Source organism: Brachyhypopomus gauderio, chromosome 16, assembly GCF_052324685.1.
Source record: "Brachyhypopomus gauderio isolate BG-103 chromosome 16, BGAUD_0.2, whole genome shotgun sequence".
NCBI lineage: Eukaryota > Metazoa > Chordata > Actinopteri > Gymnotiformes > Hypopomidae > Brachyhypopomus > Brachyhypopomus gauderio.
Genome location: NC_135226.1, coordinates 16311744 through 16334342, shown reverse-complemented (window position 1 = coordinate 16334342; position 22599 = coordinate 16311744). Strand labels below are relative to the sequence as shown.

The 22599-nt window shown below is 39.1% G+C and overlaps 1 protein-coding gene across 2 annotated transcripts; it reads right to left on the bottom strand.

Annotated features, from left to right (window-relative positions):
* Nucleotides 1-6: 6 nt before the first annotated feature.
* Nucleotides 7-22382, bottom strand: atg16l2 (ATG16 autophagy related 16-like 2 (S. cerevisiae)). Of its 2 annotated transcripts, XM_076977398.1 has the most exons (18): nt 22055-22382; nt 21639-21705; nt 20966-21026; nt 20378-20451; nt 19412-19663; nt 19051-19116; nt 17450-17569; nt 15052-15105; nt 13695-13800; nt 12181-12286; nt 11554-11624; nt 11246-11317; nt 8922-9042; nt 6919-7024; nt 3764-3913; nt 3321-3368; nt 1429-1530; nt 7-939 (listed from the first exon to the last, which is right to left on the bottom strand). In XM_076977398.1, the coding sequence occupies exons 1-18, from the start codon at nt 22206-22208 to the stop codon at nt 846-848; spliced, it is 1824 nt and encodes a 607-aa protein (XP_076833513.1). In that variant the 5' UTR covers nt 22209-22382; the 3' UTR covers nt 7-845. The 2 variants fall into 2 exon arrangements, 1 of the variants encoding a protein (XP_076833513.1); XR_013121750.1 differs by lacking the exons at nt 7-939; nt 1429-1530; nt 3321-3368 and adding an exon at nt 6352-6484 and having other exon boundaries at nt 3776-3913.
* Nucleotides 22383-22599: the final 217 nt, after the last annotated feature.

The following is a 22599-nucleotide window of genomic DNA, read 5'->3' as shown; positions in this document are numbered from 1 at the left end:
ATAAAAAAGCTTGTAAATATCAAATTTATTTGTCTAGTAGTTTAGTCACCAACAACAACACAATACCACAGTAAAAATTAGAATGTAAACAAATCCAATGTTTCCCTGTATATTATTAAAAATAAGTAGGTAAAAAAATGTGGCTAGGAGAAGTTTATAAAAACCCTTCTAAGTAGTAGCAGAACCCAGGCCTCACACATACAGCTCCCCCTGAAAGTACTGCCCCAACCCAGTCACAAGTATCATCTTGGCCTGTTCTATAATATAAGCTATATATTATAGCTATACATTATACATTTTCAAATACATTACATCATATAACGTGCTGTAAAATATAATTTGTATAATAAAAGATGTAAAAAATTTACTGCTGAATTTTAGGGTTTTGGACAGAGGATCTTCATCAGCAAGCAAGTGCAAGTGCCTCTCTTGAAAACTACACCAAATTTTTATTTCTTTTTATGCATGTGTGTATATTTGTCCCAGCAATTAGTTTTAAAGATGCAATGTCACCTATATTCAGACCTTGCCATATTTCTTGGCACTAAATCTTTAAGCCACTGAAGTATAGCAGTATTTACGGAGGATGCTGTGAATGTAGGCCAGCGAATCGTTTTACGCGCTTTGAGTCAGTAATTGTAACAAAACAGAGTCCAGATATATCTACACTGCAGAATAAAGCCAGAGCAGCACACTTTGGTTCTACAGTACAAGCAATGGCACTCTTTTACCAATAAGACTGCAGTACAGAATGGACTGCTCCGTGGACGCAGAAGATCGATGGCTGGATGTCATGGAGCATGGTGGATGACCAACAACAGGGCACACGTCACCTGCTTCCAGTCTCAAATGTCACTCCAGAGTATGGCCTTGCGACTCTTATCCACACTGACAACATACTCCCCTGACATGGACCACGCCACTGCATTAACAGAGGACCTGGAACAAATAGAGTCCACATTTCTGTCTGCTCAGAAACGTAAAGAATAAAGCCAACTATATACAAAATTCAAATTTCAAAAGTTAAGAACTAAAGCTGTATCATCATTGGCTGTAAACCTTTTTTAAAAATGTGACTGTTAATAAATGGTTAATGATACAGTGATAACTTATAAAGTTTTGCTGTTACTTGCTTTCTGTAATGACTTAAATGAAAACAAGAAACTAGAATTCATGATTATCTGCCTATCTTTTTGCTCAGAGCAGATAATGTTCAATTCTAATACAAATCATTAAAAGAGAATCCCAAAAACCTCTCTCAGAGATTGCAAAGTTAAATATGCTTGTTCCACTAAAAAAAACTAATTTATAATTATTTGATACAATAATTTGATATGGAAAATCATTTCAGTTTAAAACATGTCCTCTTAAATTATACAGCTTTCAAGACCAGAATCTCCTGTGGGTGATCGTGGGGTTTCTGGATACCTGTGCAGGTCTGGTAATTGAGTCTCCAGCTTTCCTGTACCAACGTTCCAGATGTAGACAGCACCGTCTGCTGATCCAGCCACCAGGTAACTTCCGTCTGGACTAAAGTGGGGGGATTCAAGTAACACTCACTTAATATGCCCATTGCAAGTGCGTATCTGTTCCTCTTTGTCCTTTCAGTCTAGCAATAATTACTCAGTGACCTTTGGCTGAAGGTGATCTATTCTTAATGGCTGATACAGATATCAAAGATACTCTGGCAGTGGCCCAATGAATTCAATTTTGAAACTGATAGCTCACCATAAAATTAGGCCTTAGTCATCCCCTAACAGAACTGTGTACACTGCAATTTGCTTTTATTTTTCTGCATCTATAAACATATCCCCAGATTTATCAGAAACATAGAAATTTGAAATTGCACAAGCATGTCCGTGTTCCTTTTGATATTTGCCCTGTTCTTCTGACTACAAAACTAAAAATACAAAGAGTATTGCATTACTTCTTATTCAATCTGAAAAAGAGAGAGAGGAGGTTATATTACCCTATAAAAGCTTTTAGGAGTTGTTGTAATCACAATCTGGTTGTTTTTTTATTTTTATCATCAGATACTCTCACTTGGTGATTCTGACTGATCTACTGTTATTTCATTAATTCATTAGTCCACTAAAGTATCGTTTACTCAAGCAGCAAGTTCAATAAGTCTGTAAAACCACACTCCTCAGCAACGTGCACGGCTTCTTGGCAGCAGCAAGCTGCACTGGGCTCTGGACCCAAGGAAAATGTCGAGGGGGAGGGCGATTATGTCCGATTATGGAGGCAGACCCAGCCTTAAAAATGATGCAATACATCGACTGTTGCCATAGAAACTGCTACATGTATGATTCTGCTGGGACTCACTCACTAGTCTTTCTGCCTTCCATATTGCACCCTGTCTTTCTTTCTTTTTTTTGTAATTTTGCATCACACAGACTAAGCAGACACCACTTACTGATCTGAAAGAACGCTGTAGGGTCACAGTGTGTGTGTGTGTGTGTGTGTGTGTGTGTGTGTGTGTGTGTGTGTGTGTGTGTGTGTGTGTGTGTGTGTGGTGGGGGCTGGGGTAACTAAAACTGACCTTTACAAATGATTTTAGAATATTGCAATAGCTTAATCCCTAGAATCCACTGCTTCCGTAATACAGGTCTTAATGTTTTGTTGCTCTTATTATTCTGCAAGCTTTTTCAAACAGCCTTTGTCAATTCCAGTTAAACTGACCATAACCATTTTGTAAGAGGACAAATGGATATTACACTGCCCATAAGAAGCAAGTCTTCGATTCAAGCCATACACATTTAAGAGCTACATCTGGACTGCTAGACAGATAGCATCAATAGCAATATATAACAATCAGTCTAGACTGACACAAACAATAAAACAGTCTTGACATCTATGCAAGTTATACTCTCACTGTCAAGGACAGAGACTGTGACAAATCAATAAGGATAAATTAATACATTACTTTAACATGATACTCAATACAATGTTGTAATTATATTTTTATACAACAGTCTAATGAAATAGATTTTAATATTTGTAATTTTTTCATGATAAATTTGTAATCTTCAGTTCAATAATATTCTACAAATGGAAGTCCTCCCAGATAAGGTTGGCATATGTACATTATTACATTTTAATCTGACAGTTTGGATTTATCTGAGAAGCCAGAAAAAAGCTGTTATCTTTAGTCACAGGACATCATCTTTCTTTTCAAAAGATAAAAGGATAACCTCTAGGACTACTAAGTCAAAGCCATCCAATGCCAGACACCTCCATTTAAGCATAACAGACAAAAATTTCATTGATCACACCTATAAATATTTTATTTATTTGCTTGTATCACACCACTGCCTCACCTGAAGATGGCCTTGGTGCTGTCACTTCCACATTTGAAACCGTCAGCCCTAGGATGACAATACAGAACAAAGAATAAAAAGTGTGACTTCTGTTTTTCAAACGGATTACCACTTTACTACAGCAAGGCTAGAAAAGCCATGAAGTCACGCAATCCTCCATGTGCCAATTTCCCAGCACGTGTAAAATACATATGAAATAGCAACACAATTGCTGTCGTTGATCAATCTCAAACTGATGTGTATTTGAGTTTCCCTGATAACTCGATTCTATACGCCGAGTTAGTACTGCCCATCAGAGCTGTGGGACAAGCCAATGCCGTCACTTGGATGAGTTGCACTTGCAGGAGCATGGCAGCTCTACATAGATAGCTCTACACAGGTAGCTCTACACAGGCAGCTCTACACAGGCAGCTCTACACAGGTAGCTCTACACAGCTCTTTACCTGAACGCCATCCTGGCATTGCTCATCCTCAGGTCCACTAGTTGCAGACTCTCATCTCTCGAGCAGCTTAGCAGCTCCCTGTGGTTGGGAGAGATGTCTAAAGATGTCACTCTGCCCTGCAGGGGCACCTCCTGTGTGCAGCTCGCCGCCCTGCAGGGAAAGGATCGATTGAGCGGAGGATCATGGCGACAAAGTGAGAAGCAATGATAAAAAAACATTGTGGGTTGTTAGTTATAAGTGAAGAGGCATTCTAAAGCACAAATGTCAAATTATAGAGTTTATGTGCAAACATGAATGTTAGTCGAGGAATGAGTCATCACATCAAGACACTTGTCACTGCATTAAGTACATAACTGAATGTTCTTCCGATTTACTGTTTAAATTTTTTCTTTTAATGATTTCACTCATTTTGTTATGTGGCACTGAATAAAAAATAAATAATAAATAAGTGCTACTGCCTTCCCTAATTCTACGTCTTTCAACAACTATGTTTTTTCAGGCCTGTGAAGGGTATGATTTCATGACTGCCATTTTATCCGAGCTGATTTACTGATATGGTACAGTGAAAGAACCTGCGATCCAGCAAATCCTGCAATCCACCAAAAATCCCACTGGCATCAAACACAGAGACTACACAACACAGCATGCTGGTGCTGTTTGGCTGTATGACAGTCATAAATATATAACAGTAGGTGTGCTCAAAGTGGGAATGTTTTCTTTGCCTAAAGAGAGAGTCAGGGCTCTGAGGTACTGAATGGTGGTTTATAGTGGTAATGGTGAAAACCATAGTTCAATCCTTTCCTAGTCTAACTTCCCAGTTTTTACAATCACACTTTGTGCTATAAAGGTGTTAATGATCCATCCCTGATGGGACGCTGTCTGGTAAGACTGGAGACACAGGAGGTAACTGCTCCAATCAGTAGCTGATCTGAATACAGAGAACATGTTTGCAGTGATGATGAGTAGACTAGGAACCTTTGGAGCAGTGCTGGCACTCCCAATCAGTCATATGATTAGTCATGTGTGGAACATTTAAAAAATATTTAGCTGCAACCAGCTAAACACTTATTAACATGCAACATTATGAATAATGTATAAAGGTGAAATAAATATTGAGTGACCCAGTGAACCTATGAATGTAAAGCCACCACATAAATAAGTGTTATTCTCAAAAAAAAAAAAAAGAAAAAAAGTACACACTGCCCAGATTTTTTTTTTATCAAATATCATAATACAGTAGAAATCATTACAGGGTCTTGAGGAGACAATTAGCATGTGGGCTGACAGTTGCTAGGCGACAGACACGCTGTCGGCACGACGACAGCTGGAGGTTACTGTTGCAGAGAGTGAATGAGAGATGTCAAGGGTTCAGCCACAGTGTGAATAACAGACTCATTTTTAAATCTCTAAATGTGAACTCAGCAGCACACAGAGATCACATGACTTTCCTTGCAACTCTTTACAGCAACCAAACCACCACATTTACTGACCACCAGCACTACAGTCCAGAAAGACAATGTCCCTAAAATGTGGACATACGAGACATGGGGCTTGTTTTACAAATCTCTGCACATCATGGACCTCAGGATTAACGCAGATGGTATATTTCGTCAGTGCAATGATAATAGTTTGTGTTTAAATATGCTAAATACAGTTCAATTTGTCTTAGTGTAGGTACTAATGGATTTTGTTTTGATACACTCTTGGAAAAAAGTCACATTGATCTTTAGTTGTCCTTGTCGGCATTCTGAGCACAGATGGTTTTAATGCTGCTCAATATGGGTGCTGGGATGCTCTTATATGGGTCAGTTGTTGAATGTAATTGACCTGGAATTAAAGTCAAAATTGACTAAATATCATATTCACTGTTTCATTTTAAATCCACTTAGCAAAAAGATGTGGCAACTGCCTTCATTTGTGTAGGAGGAAGCACATACCCGACACACCCTCCAAGCATGATGGGAGGAGTCTAGTTAGGCACGTGGAAAAACGATTCAATTGGAAGAAAAATAGGGTTTAAAAAATCCACTGAGCTGGCATAGTAAAACAATCAATTCTGAAACAGAATCAGAAAACAATAAAAAATGTCCTTGTCCTACTACATATAAACCATATATACATTCTGGGGTAAAGAATATCTGTTTTGTTATTGCTATTAGAAATATGGGATTTCCTGTGGTTATATATGCTTCACCAAACCACTGCTGTCACAGAAAAGATTCAATAGTTGAGAAGCACTGCATCAAATGTTAGTGTATTTTGGTTTACTTATTATTTTGATACAACTTAAAAAGGTCATCAAAAACCTGTATCATCAGATAAAAATAGCACGGTGCAGATAAAAGCATAAGGCTATGACCACCATAAGTTCATAATTAAACACCATTTAGGCTTTCCTGTGTACAAAATGGTCCTACATAAGATGGTTGTGAGGAACAGCTGTTCGATTGGAAATGTAGCATTCTGCTCGCTTGAACACAGCTGGGGTGCCATTCATCTAGCATATTTACAGCAACGTGTCAGCAAGCAGTCATGCAGCATAGCTAACAGCACAGACATTTGAGGCTAACCAACGTTCACATCCTCACCCCAGCTCAATACGCAAGGGGAGACAGACAGCGAGGGTTTTCGGTCCAGGTTTGGATTTATTCAACCTCGCCTACACTTCAGGTTGGTTGCATGTTGAACATCACAGTCATACTAGCCAACTGTACATAACTCCTGCCCAAACATTTCAACATTAGCACTAAGAACACACAACAAGAAGACATTCTTGTTAAATACAGTTAAAGGGAGGATCAGAATAGCACTTTATAATCGTTACATAATATGGTTGATCCATTGCTCAAGAATGAACTTGCTCAAGAAATTCTTTTGATTATTAGATGTGAGGTATTGAACCCATTTAGGCAAAAAAAACTTTAAGATGAAATGTTTGTTTTAAACAAAATCTCCACAAATACATTTTAAACAAAACCTCAAAAACAAAGCAGTCCCCCTCCAAAGAAAATTAAGCTACATGTTTTGCAAAATGCACAGGTTTTTGTTTTTCAATCAACAAATGGGTTAGTCTGATCTGCACACTTAGAAACGATTAATGTAAATGGTAAAAAAAATCATTGAGTTAGTGAGTGGTAAAACAACAGTTTTCTTACCTGCTGTCCCAGAAGCGTATTTTCCTGTCATAATGGCCACTAATGATGTAATATTCAGAGCAAACCGCATCACTACAGTAGGACAACACCTCTATGGTTCGTATGCCTGAGTTAGAAAGACAAAGAGAATAGCAGCATGCACAATGTATAGGTGAGCATTTAAATGCACAGAATAACTATGGAACTATGGAAACTCAGGAAAATGCAAGTTATTGTAATAGCTTGATTAAAACTCTTCATTTGAATTACTAACGTAGGGATCCAAAAAGGAGCTCAAAAGGGCTTTACTACTCTTACTTTATATTTCAGCATTTATATCCTTGTTTTCTAATAAAGTTACACCTCATTCATATTTCTTGGGATTTGTCTAGCTTTGGTGACCATATACATAAACCAAAAAGCAGTCTCCATTCTCATAATGAAAAACAACATTTTCTTTCAAATTTTAACAAGCTTACAGGCCAGGGTCATACTTGGAGGAACTTGGTCTACACCTGCCACAGAATGACATTTAGTAACAGAAACTGCATGTCAAAGGCATATTTAACTAGTGAGTCACTTTGGCTATGACACCTGCTTATACTGAAGGATTCTTCTAGCTTGCAGGCACATTTGACTTTAGTTTGAGGCATAAAAATAGTTAGAAATAGTTCAAATATGTCTGAAGTCATTCTGGGTTTTCAACAAAGTCAAAGGGAATTCTTAGTCTGAAAGTGACTTCTTGGTCAAGAGATCTCTCTCTCTTTCACTCTCTCTCTCTCTCTCTCTGAAGTAACAATAATTCTGATCCATTACACTTTTGGAAATTAAAGATTCAAAGAAATGATCAATTATTATACATTTTTGTAGAACACTAAATAAGAGTGCTATATTATTGTTATACATTCAGCATTGTCGCAAATAAATATGCACATTAATATGTTAAAAACACTAATCAAAAAACAAGCAAAGTATCTCAGTCCTAAATGAGAGTGGTTTAGGATAGGTTCTTATATTCCAATGAGCAAGCTTGACTAATAACCCAGCATGACAGACACGCTTGCTACTCTGCACGAGCAGAGCTGATGTATTGGACCAAAGGAGGGGTAACTGGAGTAATACAACAGTGCATGGAGAAACCTACTGACAAGGATACAAATGATCCCAAATTTCCAGCACCAGAAATGTCTCGTTCATGGTACTGGCTGAATGAAAAATAGTGGATAGTGATGAACTGTGGACAGTGAAAAACTGCATAGACCTCACAGCAAAATAGCTCAGCCCAGCTTGCATGGAGTACCATCGGGTTTTTCCTGTGGTTAATGTCAATGCAGCCTGATCTACTGCCTGTTTTGATTCTTAGAATTAGCTCATGACTCTAAGATGCAGTCTGGCAGTCATCAGGATGTGCTGATTTGTGTGAGACCGTGTCATCTAGTTACATTTAATCAAATTTGTGTCTGCATAAGGTCTGTTACTCCAAGACAATTACTAGAGTATTGATACCACAAGTAAAGTTGAGCACAGTTGACAGCACAGTTGTACGTATGCACTTTGAACATTTGCACTCAACGTATGCACTTAGCCAAATGTTGAGTATGTGTGCACTCAACATTTGGCTAAGGCTTTTCTTCGCTAGACAGCTTTCATGTGCTAACTAGCTAGCTAGGTTGCTCAGACTCGATGAGGGTGAGAATGTGAGAATGCAGTGTGTGGGAGGTGCACCAGCCTTCTGACTGTTGAGAACAACGCTTACATAAGCTTTATCCAACATAAGGACCACCCATTTTACATCAGAAGAGGAAGAAATTCTCACAAAATAACGAGTCATTTATTTGACTTTTAAGCAGTATTCATAGAACATATTTTTATATGTACATTCTGTGCCTAAAATAGCTAAATTAACCAAATTAGAAAGAAGACACAGATACTTTCCTGGGAATTTAATTTGTAATAGTTTTTTTAGACATTCAGTTCAGAATTCAGTCAGGCTGAGCTTAGACGGCCGTGTGGGAGATACTTACAGGCAGCACGCTGCAGGTCCCAGATCTTCACTGTCCTGTCTGCACTCCCCGTCACCACCTGCTTTAGGTGACTCTTAAACCTGGCTGCTGTCACTTTGCGAGAATGCCCTGTGAGAGTAAACTACAAACAACAAGAGAACAGCCATGATATTAACAAGAGCTCATGTTTACCGATCGCCTCCTCTCTCTGTCTCTCGCACACACATGCCTGAGTGCTCACACACACACACACACACACACACACATACACACACACACACACACAGGGTACTCCATATTTTGGAGTATTAAATTAAAAACTAATTATCATATTCCCTGCTCTACATACGTCACTGGATAGGTTGGATTATGTTTTGTTATTGCTCTGTTAACAATTTGCCCCATAACTGCGAGGCTTAACCTTAGCTCTTGACCTTTGCTCTTCAACTTTGCTGTTGACCTTAGCTCTGTCCATCTAAACTACTTACTGTATCATAGTTACAGGAATTTCACTTGAAACCTTTATTTATTATGATTAACACAAGGTATTTCAGATAAGACTAAAGGTCAACTGTTACAGTAACCATTGTTACCAATAGCCATCCTCTAACCCTTCATCATTACTGTTGGCTACATATTTTGTGTGACAGACAACTCTCAACCCAGTAGCAAAAACTCCAGCAACAATGCTATGTTTGATAAAACTCACACTAGTGCAATACCCACTACCATGGCACTGTGTTGAGAATGGTTCAACACTCTATTATGCGGATGGTAGTGCTCATGTAGGTAGAAAGTGATCAGTAAGGAACTGGGTAGAAGGTGACAAGTTGTGCATAGCTTTTATTAGACAGTTTGAGTTTGTGTTTACAGCAGTAGTGTTCAGTGAGAGTGCAGACTAGGTCTTTATATATATACATCGTAGTCATTCCTACCATTTGTACATATTAGTTTAAAGTTTCTGAGATGCATCATGTTTTCTTTTTATAAAGACCATCACATGGTGCACTGCAGTTTCACAATTATAATTTTTTTACTTTGAGGAAAATGACTGGAGTAAATAATTTGGCTCATGTATATATTATCCATCCATCCATGGGGGGGGGGGGGGGGGGGGTCACGGGGGCAGTAGCCAAAGCAAAGAGGTCCAGGTTTCCCTCTCCCCAGCCACCTCTTCTAGCTCTTTTGGGAGGATACCGAGGCGTTCCCAGGACAGCCGAGAGATATAATCTCTCCAACGTGTCCTGGGTCTTCCCCGGGGTCTCCTCCCAGTTGGACATGCCTGGAGCGCCTCCCAGGTGGCATCCAGACCAGATGCCCGAACCACCTCAACTGGCTCCTCTCTACATGGAGGATCAGCGACTCTACTCCGAGTCTCTTCTGGATGACCGTGCTCCGTACCCTATCTCTAAGGGAGAGCCTGGACACCCTGCGGAGAAAACTCATTTGGGCTGCTTGTATTCGCGACCTCATTCTTTCGGTCACTACCCATAGCTCATGACCATAGGTAAGAGTTGGAACGTAGATTGACCAGTAAGATTGACCAGTAAATCAAGAGCTTTATAAAAAACATGATATAAGTAATACATTAAGATTATATATATATATATATAAATATATATATTTATTGTGCGCTCGCGCAGTGTCCTGTGCTCGTCGTTGTCTAAACGTTACACGTCTCTGTGTTTACGTGTTCCATGTGCGCTAGATTGCGCAATAATTGTTATAAATAAAAATGACGTCTGTCGCCACAGAAGGATTTCGTGTCTCGTCCTTCGCCTCGCACCCAACGTCCTCCTAATGCTTCCTTGCATTGTTCCAAGGTCCATGTTTATGATCTGTGAGTTACGATGTGTTCAACATCGGCTTTTGTCATAAATTTCATGTAATTAAAGCTACTGTGTATATTGCCTTTAACTGAGATATATAACTTCTATTGCACCCGTTTTTTATTATATTATTTACTAGAGATTAGAAATTATAGGAGGCCTGTATCAGTGAGTCTACCTTTTGTGTATGCCACAAGAAATATAGGCTGCAAAAAGCTCAAGTGTTGGATGTGAATTTGATGTTGTTTTTAATCGCATATTATACAAATGGTTTTTTTTATCACATATTCTCAGTCTGTTTAAATATTGGAAGGTTTACTTTGAAGGTACAAGATTCGGTTTGTGAAAACACTGTTAGGGCTGTTTCTAGTTAAAACATCACCTATGAAGATAAGCATGTCTTAATGCAGCTCTCTCTGTCTAATGCTCTTCAGACAGCGATTCAGAAAGACAGTACACAGCAATAAATATGAGGACCACTCACACAGCAAGGGTGGGGGTTGGGTGCTCTGTTACCTTGGGAACGAAGTCATCCAGCCGCCAAAACAGAGCTGAATTGTCATATGACGCAGCTAAAATTCGGGTGCCCTGATTGAAAGGAATAACAATAGCCAAAAACAAAACAGATTTAAAAGCGTGCAGGCTGACATTCAAAGCGTTTCCCACCACTAACATAGTCAGATTACATGCAGATTTTAGTCAAACACACCCTCAGAGTCCCTCAGAGAAATAGTGTACAAAATTAAGATCACTGGCAAACAAAATGGAAGTTAGCTGCCAGCGATGGGCACGCTAAACGTAAATGACATAGAGTGTCTTCATACCGTCGAGTCAAACTCAATGCTAGTGATTCCCTCATTACTCCCATCTAGTGTCCCTCTGTAGTGCAGCATGCCTGAAACGGACAGACATCACAAGTCCTTGAATAATCCCTCTTTACGTTAACACCACCACTTCCCTCCTACATTTCTCCCGAGACCGACACACTACAATCCATGCTGCAGCCTCATTGTTCATTTCCTGATGCTTATGCAATATTCATTGCATATGTTTTGCATAAATATTATACTTTGCATACCGAGTTACACACATAACATTTGTCCTGCTTACACTCATGCTCTCTTAAGGTGGGGTGGTAGCAAAGAGGATATATAAAATGAATGCATCGATACTGTAAACCAGTTACTAAACAGGAAACTCTGCAAAACAGGAAACAGTGGGTTACAATTATGTAAAATTGTGGTTTGGAATGATTTAAAACCATTAGGCTAATGCCGCTGTGGTGGTCAGAGACACCCACAGCAATGAACGTACATGGCAAATAATTTGGAACTTCGAATGGTTTGCTCTCATTTCCTTCCATAATAGTTTGTATTTCCCCTGACAATGAAACAAAGCTTGCAGTCGGGTAGACAATACAACTTCTGCTAGGGTGTCGGTCTGTGTTGTACCTGCAGCGATGTCCCATAGCTTGATCACTCGGTCGGTCCCTCCAGTCGCTAGCAGATTCGATCTGGGGCTAAATCTCACTGCATTGATTCCCAGCTCATGAGCATCCTGGATAGAGAAGAATTCCTTCAGATCTGCTACACAAAATAACATGTTTTGGCAGTGCAGGAATATTATGCTGTTTTCACTGCACTGAGAATACGAATGGATGTTCACATATTAAATTACGCGTGTTTATATCCCATGTCCCATGTTTCCTTAACTTAGTCCAGAATAGCAAACATGTGGTACAGCAATCTGTTTAAAGTTTCTTATGTTTTTTACTGTCTACTGAATGCGTCACCATTAAGCATAATTAGCAAGCTGTGTTTACTTTGGTTTCCAAAATGAGGAACACAGACTTTTGAAACCTTGCTCTTCACTAGACAGTATAAACGTGTGTGTGTGTGTGTGTGTGTGTGTGTGTGTGTGTGTGTGTGTGTGTGTGTGTGTGTGTGTGTGTGTGTGTGTGTGTGTGTGTGTGTGTGTGTGTGTGTGTGTGTGTGTGTGTGTGTGTGTGTGTGTGCGCACCTTGCTGCTCTGTGAGCTATCAGAATGGTAATACTCATAAAGGTCTTTTGCCTGGTGGTATGTTATGTTGGACTGTTTGGCTGTTTTGGGAATGTCGTTCTCTGAATGTTGGTGGAGCTGCATTTGTTTTTGTTGCTTTCTGATTGTTTTTAATGATTTTGCTGCACCAGATTTTGCTGCTTTGCAGTTGCCTTAACTGGGAGATGAATAACACTTTTACACAATGAAACGGTGAAATGTAGAAGTAATTAAAATGTTAAAAACATAAAAGAAATGTGGCAGTCAATCTCAGGTTTTGATATTCTTTCACATGCTCAAAATAGACACGCCCAAGTATTCAGTAAATTATCTTATTCCAATGCAAGTATGAAATGAGAATATTTTCTGAAGCTTGCTTGCAGGCCTAGCCTTCCTTTTACAGTTGCTGAAAATAACGTAACCACATATGCAAATTCTGACATTTCTGCAATTAAGGAAGTCATGACTTCACTTGCAGCTACCATAGCTTGGGCGATCTGCATTAATGGTGGCGTGTAGAACTGAAATGAAACTGGTCCTGTGTGTTGGTTGCCTATGTGTGGCAGAGCTGCAATGTAACACAGAGAGATACTGTTCTGCAGAAACACACATGGGGCTTTGTGCCACAATGACGATACCAACCATAGACCTCCAGCTTCTTTTCACCACTTGACACACACAGCTGAAGACGGGCCTTATCCATCAGTCATTTAGTGATTTCTGTTCTGCTTGTGTATGTACCAATCGGCCCATTCACCCATGACCCCATTCAAATAACATCTAAAATGTATGTAGTTAGCACAAATGTAAGGGTCAGGAACTACATTTTTACATTTCTGGAACACGAGTTACGTTATAAATGGAGTTGATTATTTTGGAGGGAATGATATTGCTCATAAATGGCACGGTTGCTGATTCAGAAACTTACCAGTAAATGAACGGCTTTGGTTGGAACTCTTGCAGCTAGGCAGATTCCTAAAGGGGAACTGATGTGCTCTTCCAAATTACAAATTGAACTTCCTCGCCTCTTCCTTCTGAGGACACCAAACACACACACACACACACACACACACACACACACACACACACACACACACACACACACACACACAAAATGACAAGCTCCATCCATTAGCTGTGCAACTTGTTTGAAAAACGTAACACTACACACACACACACACAGAGTACTCCCACGTGCATACCCAGTGCACAGAATGTTCAGGCCTTACAGATGAGGCTCCAATTTAAACGTATTCTGTACGTGTCTGCTTAAAAGTGCTAACAAAAATGTGGCAAGCTGGTAGGAATCATCTCTTACTATGCCACATATGGACACAGACTGAACAGTACAGATACTACTTAATAAAAAGAAACACAATGACATAGATTTTTTGTGTGGTAAAACAATCTTGGAGACTAGTCTAGACAAGAATTCCAGCTCTGGTCCTGCAGAACAGGGTTTAGTCTAGTCATCCAATATGCTCATCGAATTCATCTGGAATTTGGAATCTGTCCCTAGTTTTAATATGTGGAACAAGAGTTTTGTTGAACACTTTTCCAGGCTGTTAATGCTATAGTGCCCAATAATTGTAAGTTCATTTGATTAGTCTATTGCCTGGTTGATGATACATTTCCATTCAAGACCACTGATTGTACCATCAATTACATTAACTAGCTGTCCATTCGCAAACAGGTAAAGATGGAGTTTGCTAAGATTCAATAAGTTAACACTTCAGATACGAGTACAAGTAACGACTGATATTATAACGCAGTTTTTTTCTCCAGGGCCCCACTGTTTAGCACACGTGTCAAGCTTTTCCTACTTTTTGCACACGTTTTTGAGGTCAAAAGCAAATGTTCAACTCCTTTATGAGATGGGTGAGGTGTGCTAGGGCAGGAACATATGTAGGGTAATGGGGCCCAGGCCTGGGAGCTGAAAATCCCCACTTTGAGGTACTGTATGGGACTTTGAATGTGGGCTCTAAGAGGAACACAATGAAGTCATTTGATGTCACCATCTACTGGACCTACACGGTTCCTACACTGATCTATCCCATGGTTTATTAAGACCATCACAGTCCAGTGAGGCTACGTGGTGCACTGCAGTTTCACAATTAGACTTTAAGAAAGAAAATTCTTGACTTACTCAAAAAGACCTTTGATGGAGCCAAGAAACCGTATACTGATCTATCCCATGGTTTATTAAGACCATCACAGTCCAGTGAGGCTACGTGGTGCACTGCAGTTTCACAATTAGACTTTAAGAAAGAAAATTCTTGACTTACTCAAAAAGACCTTTGATGGAGCCAAGAAACCGTGGAGAGGTAGCTGAAGCAGACCTGACAAAGATTAAAAACAATTTTTAAGTATGCATTTTAAAAAGTGGAGGTGACAAGAAAAGTAAAAATAGTAAAATTATGCATACACTCACAGAGACAGACACTTTCCCTCACACAAGATGGAAGATAATTTGTTGGGGAGAACTACATGACCATAGGTGAAATGCCAGAGCTAGCTAAACCTAACCTAGGTTCGTTAAACTTATACAACTGTTAATGAACTAGCCATTAAGAAACTAAATTGATCCTGAAGAATCAATTTTCTAACAAAAACATCTACATCCTTTCTGATACAGCATCTTAAAGCAACAACTACAAGTCCAACAGTGGCTTAGCAGGATCATTCTGGCTTTTCCTATGTCCAAGTGCACATCTCAGGCCCAAAACCTGGTACAATGATCAAACTTGCATCTACAAGTGCTGTGTGAATGGTGGACTTCACAGACATCTTTAATGGGTTCTGGCAACATAGAGGCTGGTTTCACCTGGACAGCATTTACCCTAACAATAATTCCCTATCAATAACACATGGTCCATAAATCTGTTTTATAGTGTGTGTCACTTGCCAACTTCTACCAGCAAAGAAATTGACAAGACAACTGAGAAGCCTCTCAGAGTGCTCGTGCACACTGAGACAGGAGGAAATTAACTGTCTTCATTTTACAGCTGACTCTAAGGAAACTTTCAAAGCCTTTTTCATTTTTTGATCATTTAGTTGACAGTTTTAACTGTAGATTTACTGAATTTATCGACAATGTCAGGAAATAAAACACAACATAAGAAAACCCATTTCAAATCTTAAAAGGGGCAGCATAAAAAGCCATGGAGTCAGACATCTAAGCATTCACTATGCCATCTATAACAAAAATCCCTGACAACAATCAATACAGAAATTAAGCTTGCTAGGAAATCTTAATTCTCTTGTGACTGACAATTACAAGGCAGAGTTCACTACAAATTATCCCCATCTTCAGATTTCTCCTTGCTGATAAACAACATTTATTGCATTGTTTAGAACCAAAGTTACTGCTATAAGACAAAACAATGCACTCCCCCCACGGTTTGCTCACTCTTCCATTTAAGGTTATAAAACTACTATGTCCACTTTTTGCAACTATCGATCTTAAAACACTTAGTGAAGTCATATCACTCTTCAGCTCCTTAGGCTACCTTCTTGAGCGTTTCTCCACTAACCCTTTTAAGGAAGCTTAACTCTTTATCAGCTGTTCATCTGAATATTATCAATCCATCATCATGACATTGAATTTACCCACATAATTGGGGCAGCTATTGTCAGATGAAAAAGAAACTTCGTTCCAACATGCTTAGTAATGACATTTACTTAGTAATCAACAATTACTGAAATGGTAGGTTCAATTTAGGTGAAAATTTGTCTTACAAATAATAAAGACATTAAAATCTAGTAGGATCTTTCATAGCACTGAAACAGCATTTGTCACAATTTTAAAGGTTTGAGAGTGGATAGAGTCTAGTATGTTGTTTTGGTTTTCCTAGACCTTATCACTGCATTTAATAGAGTCGAACAATAGATTTAACCCAGCTGCCAAACTCAGTTAGCCTCTGTGTTACAGTGTCAAACTGGTTCCTTGTTAAGCAATTCATTTCTACGTTGAGCTAGGGACATTGGTGGCTTTTTGTCACATTCTTCAAACTATTCCAGAAACACTTTTTGCCGTGCGGCATGGCACATTATCCTGTGGAAAGAGGCCAATGCCATTAGAGAATACCGCTGTCAAGAAGGGCCGTACTTGGTCTGCAGCAATGTTTAGAAACATCCACATGAATGCCTCCAAGCAGAACACTGCATAGAACATTGTGCTGCCTCTGCTTTCTTGCTTTTTTCCCCATGATGCTTCCTGGTGTTGTCTCTTCCCCAGATAAGCACAGCGCACACACACACACACATCAACATGATGCAAAAGCAAACATGATGTGGTAGAAGTGAAAATCAGAAGGCACATGCCAAGCCATGAGGAGTTAACATTAACATTAATATTAACTCCACCCTGTTCCATCTCACCTTGACATTAAACACCTATTTCTCATTTATCTGTGATCACTGTTCTCTGTTCCTGTTTGTCCACTGATGTAGTTGCTAAGGCTGGTGATTGTAGCAGGCCACGCTCTGTTCCAGATCACCTTATTGTTTCCTGTTTGATGTCACTTCCTGCATATGTAGGATCACGTCTGCCTTGACTGTGATTTTCAATGATTTCAGCAATCTTGCACAGTGCACAATTTGTCTAAAATTAATCTGCTGGCCCATTCATCCAAGGGTTTCTTACTTTTTAGATGTTATATGTTATGAATAATCAAGTGTTACCTGAAAAGTCGTCCTTGGACTCTCTCAACCCTCTCATTGCTCTCGCTCCTGAGAAATGATGGTGATGAAGGTGATGATGATGTTGATGATGATGATGGTGATGATGCACTTTGGAGCTCTCTGGAGAGAAAAAAAAAACAAGAATTAGGCAATTCGCTAGCAGGCTGCCAGTTTCTCATTAGATGCTGAGTACATAATGTGTTGGATTCTCTCATAAGGCATGAGTACGTATATACTCATACTGTACAAGTATGTCTGATTTCTAGATGCTAACTTGCAGGCTTTCAATACTACTTCAGACATCAGAGTTGTAATATATGACCAGATTGTGCTTAAGAAAGGTGGGACAGATATACAAAAGAAAAGGCATACGTATCAGATAACAGAGATATAGGAAATTGTTATAAAACATTATATCTGCTAACAGCCATAATCAGTGTGTTTAAATTAGACAACAACCTTCTACTCTGCAGCACGGAGATCAAAGATCTGCTCCAACCTACAAGTCCCTAGAAAAAGAACTATATCCAAACTCACTCGTTTTTCTGGTCTTAAAATTTACTTAAAAGTGTGGAGTGAGACAGTTAAATCTATCACCTCCCCACATCTCAAATGCTGGGTCATTACTGGCAGTCTGGCACAACTGGAGAACTGTCTTCCTTTCAGCCAACCACAGTGCTTTATTTTATCCCTGCCTGTGTGCTGTCTGTCAACCTGTCACTCTTACACTCACGCTTTACAAAACTTCAAATGTCCCTGTCAACAGGGATATAGAAATCTCCAGATCAGTCTAGATAGACATTTGATAAGAGATAGACAGGCACTGGCGCTAAACTAGAACCTTAAAATGCATCAGTATCATGTTCACAGGAGTAGATATTAAACAATTGCTCACAGATTGCACATAAAATTATATTTATTCATCATAATGAGGATTTGAGGGCTGGCCAAGGATTCACAGAGGATCCTTCCGACTTTACACATTCCATCTAAACAGAGTTAATCTTCTTCATCTACTTCATTTACTCACTCAGGCACCATGTTATGATAATGCACAGACACTTATGAGGAAGTGGCTCTTATGAGTAACCAGCAAGTTACTTTAATAGTATTTCCATTTTGGGGTGTTGTGTGTGTGTGTGTGCATATATATATATATATATATATATATATATATATATATATATATATATATATATATATATAGAGAGAGAGAGAGAGAGAGAGAGAGAGAGAGACGATAACTCAACTGCTTCTTTTCAGCCATATATAGTATGTGTCTATATATATTTATATATATATATATATCAAATCAAATATATTTGTGTGTATGTATATATATATATATATATATATATACACAAATCTACAGATATATATATCTTGTGTACTGACATTTGGCACAGACTACTAAATTTATCATGTTAACAACCACATGCAATTATGTTTTATTATTTTAGTGCATTAAACGATCATTCTAATTTTTATCAGAAAATTAATCTTGAAAAAATTTATAACCTTATTGAAAACATTTATCTGTCTCAAAATATGCTCTCATTCATTGCTCACTGAGAATCTAAACATTCAGCAAGAGCTCTTACTCGTCAAAGTTGAAGGTCTTACTGGAAGCTGCCTCAGGGTGTTTATTACGTCCAGCCTCTCTGGCTCTGTAGAAACACAAAAAATATTTGCCGAAGACACTTTTAGACACAACTACACCTTTGAGTTTGACTTAAATGTTCAAACAAAAGATATGTGTTTGAAATATTTCTGTATCCTATTTCTGTATCCTAATCATTATCCAGTCATTTCACACAAATGCTATTAACATCAAACTGGTATCCCATGAAGACTAAACAGCTGTACAACAACATATATCCAAGCAGCCCAGCCAAGGGTCTGGTTTAATACTAAACTAAAAACCCCCTTTTTAGCTGCTCTTCCCCGGCTATCCTGTCTCACCTCACTCTCCTCTCGTTCCGGCTGTTCATGCGTTCGGCAGCCTGCTGCTTCCAGCGGATCATGTCCTCTAGGAGCTCCGAGCCGGAGAGCTCTTCCTTGCGGTAAGCCTGCTCTGTGTGCTGGTGGCGCTCGAGCAGCAGGTCGTATTTACTCTTCAGCAGGCGGTTGCCCTCCTCCACGTCGGCCACGGACGCCTGTAGCCTCCCGTGCTCCAGCTGCACGGCACCGAGGTCATTCTGACACTCCCGCAATCTAATATCAGACACCAAACAGTGCTTGGAATGAGACATATGAGCGGCGTATGAAATCTTCGTCAACGTGCTGTCCGGTATGTCTGCCCGAAGACACCACTGTTGATGGCTAAAATAATGCTAGCAGTTGAGTTTGCTCATTCAGAAGAAATCACTGTGCCTTTACAGATCTTAAAACATCTAAACCACGGGCAAAACTGTTGAAGACCCTTCAACATGTCTGACAAAACACCGTCCATTCATAAAAATTACATATGTTACCAATAACCAGATAAGGTAAGAACTCATTCACAGAAAATATATTATATATGTATGTATTATAGATTATATGCATTATTATGAACTGTCAATCAGGCAGAATGAAATGCTGGTTAATCTCTTGCTGTATGATCCCATATGGGATGTACGTGTATTTATAAATATGCTTTGAGATGAGCCTTAATGAGATTTTGAATATATTACCCTGAATATATTATTATATTTTGATTACAGCTATAACATTATTATTGTTGTTACAACTATCATTATTGTCATCAAATACAGATCTTAAAAACACAACCATTCACTCAACAGCCGTCTGTTAGAAACACCTAATTTTGTTCCTACACTTCCTGGCCACTTTAGCTACACCCCTTCTCACCCCTCATCACCAGTGAGGCTCTTTAAATGTATTCAAAGAAGAATGTTGCAGAAGAATGCTCAGAGCTAGGCTTACCTGGCATGTTGCTTTTCAAGACAGGTTTCCTTGATTTTTATCTCATGTTGTAGCTCCACTACTTGGTAAGCAAGCTACAATAGACATATTCAAAAAAACACATGAAGAAACACACAGCCCCATAAACCACTCAAAAAAGTGCACCACTACTACTAAAACTTGTTAATGTACTGGGGATTAACTAACTGTCTGTACATGACACAGATTATTTGTGTGTACAATGAATACAAGCAAGTAAGGGATTTTTTTTCCCATACATTTCTTCTCACGCATTACTTCCTGAGGGTTATGAAACACTCGTTAGGCACATGCCAAGTCTGAAAATGTGGTAATCCGGTTAAAAATTAAATTCATTTTGTTAATATTCACCTTGGCATAATAAGTGCTGTTATGTTGTATATGGGGGTTTCCAGAAGTATGTTGGTATAGTTGTGCTTTAACTCAGATGAACTTAAATCTATTTCCCATGTTTTTCTTTAATGATGTATAGTGAGCCTCAACACTGTATATGGCTCCTAGGTGATTTTAAAGACTAATCAGCTTAAGGTGCAAAGTGTGCAAAGGTTTGTACTTTACAATCTTCCATACCTCACCAGTGGCTCGTTTAAGGGATGACGGTGAATCCTCAGATGAAGGATGCAGCAGTGGTCTGTATGGTAAGAAAGATGATACCCACAAAAGCTCACACAGAAATCATTGGATATTTTAACAAAGACCTCAGTGATTTTTTTCATCAACATTTCATGGAGGAGAGAAAATATTATACATAGCAACATTCAAGTGTGTATGTGTTTGTGTGTTGGGGTAATATTTTGAGAAGCCTTTATGACCTGCTAATCTATTAACATCATAAACACAATACTTCTAATTGGGAAATCTCAATGTAGTGTTCTGGTTGTATTTAAAGCTGTTACAAGCCTTGAAAAAATATTTCAAAGACTTTTTTAGGGTGGTATATGAAATAGCATGATACAAGCATACTACAAGCATCTAATGTATATATGCAATTTCTTTGTAAAATGATGGTCCATCTGTCAATCTGTTTTTACTAAATCCAGTGCAGTGTTTGTACTGCGAAACCAAATAATTACAACATATGTTGTTACCTTGTAAGTACAACTACTTTTTTAAATCTTTCTCCTAAAACGTGTAAACGAGATTGTCTGATATCCTGTCTGCATTTATTAACATTCACAGTCAGCTTTTATATTTCCGATTACAAGCAGCAGCTGTAAGTATTTTTCTCATTAATTGTAGTTACCTTGTCACTGAAAGAAGACCTTTGGTTATGAAGGCTTTCTGCGTACACCGCTCCAGTAAGCTAAGATCTGAAACAGATAGCTTGAGTTGACATGCGAATTGATTTCACAGGTTGCCAAACAACTCGGTCAGACTTGCTTGAACTGTTCTGCCTGGCTGCGAAACTAATTGGAAGAGCTATTATTGTTCCCATGAAAAAAACAATATATTTTCATGTTCTCTTTCACAGTTTCACTGCAGTTTATGGAAATTACTGAAAATGAAAGCGTGGACTGAGCCAACTCGGAGCCCACGGTGTTTGGGATTTATAAATCAGGAATATGAGTGTAGTGCAGGTCTCGCGTTGCACAAGCGAGAACCTCCCCGAGCAAGCAGGGTAAATAACGTGACTATAATGTAGTGTTTAATATAGCTTACACGATCGGATCAGATCTTGAAAGAGAGTCTTCTGCGCCTTATCCCGATACTTCAGCTGTCGGATGATGTGACGTTTCCACGCCTCGGTGTGTTGAGAATCGGATCTCGTCCTTCCAAAGCGTCTCTCGGGCTCCCCGCACTCCGACGTGGCCATGATTAACTAAATCACGGGTGTCTCTTTCCAAATGCATTGTCGGTGATTAATTTCTGCATGGTCACCGTAAGCCGTAAACGCCAGTGCTGAGCGCTGTCAACAAAAGCAACTCGCAGAAACAAGTTCTGCTGCGTCGGCTCAGGCTGCGAGTCACCGGGAAGCTGCACAACGTCATTCAAAGACCCGCCTGCACTTCACCGTGTTTATTTCACGTACAAACGAGGAAGTTGGGCTTTTTTTTGTCCTACTCTGGACAGGATAGGATCGGGCACCAAATGCCATTTTCCTCACTGATTGTTTGTGGATTTAAAGAGATCGGAACTATTTATGTGCTTGCTAGTTTCAGCCAGCCAAAGGACTGGTTTTACGATTTAACGTATTACCAGTGAAA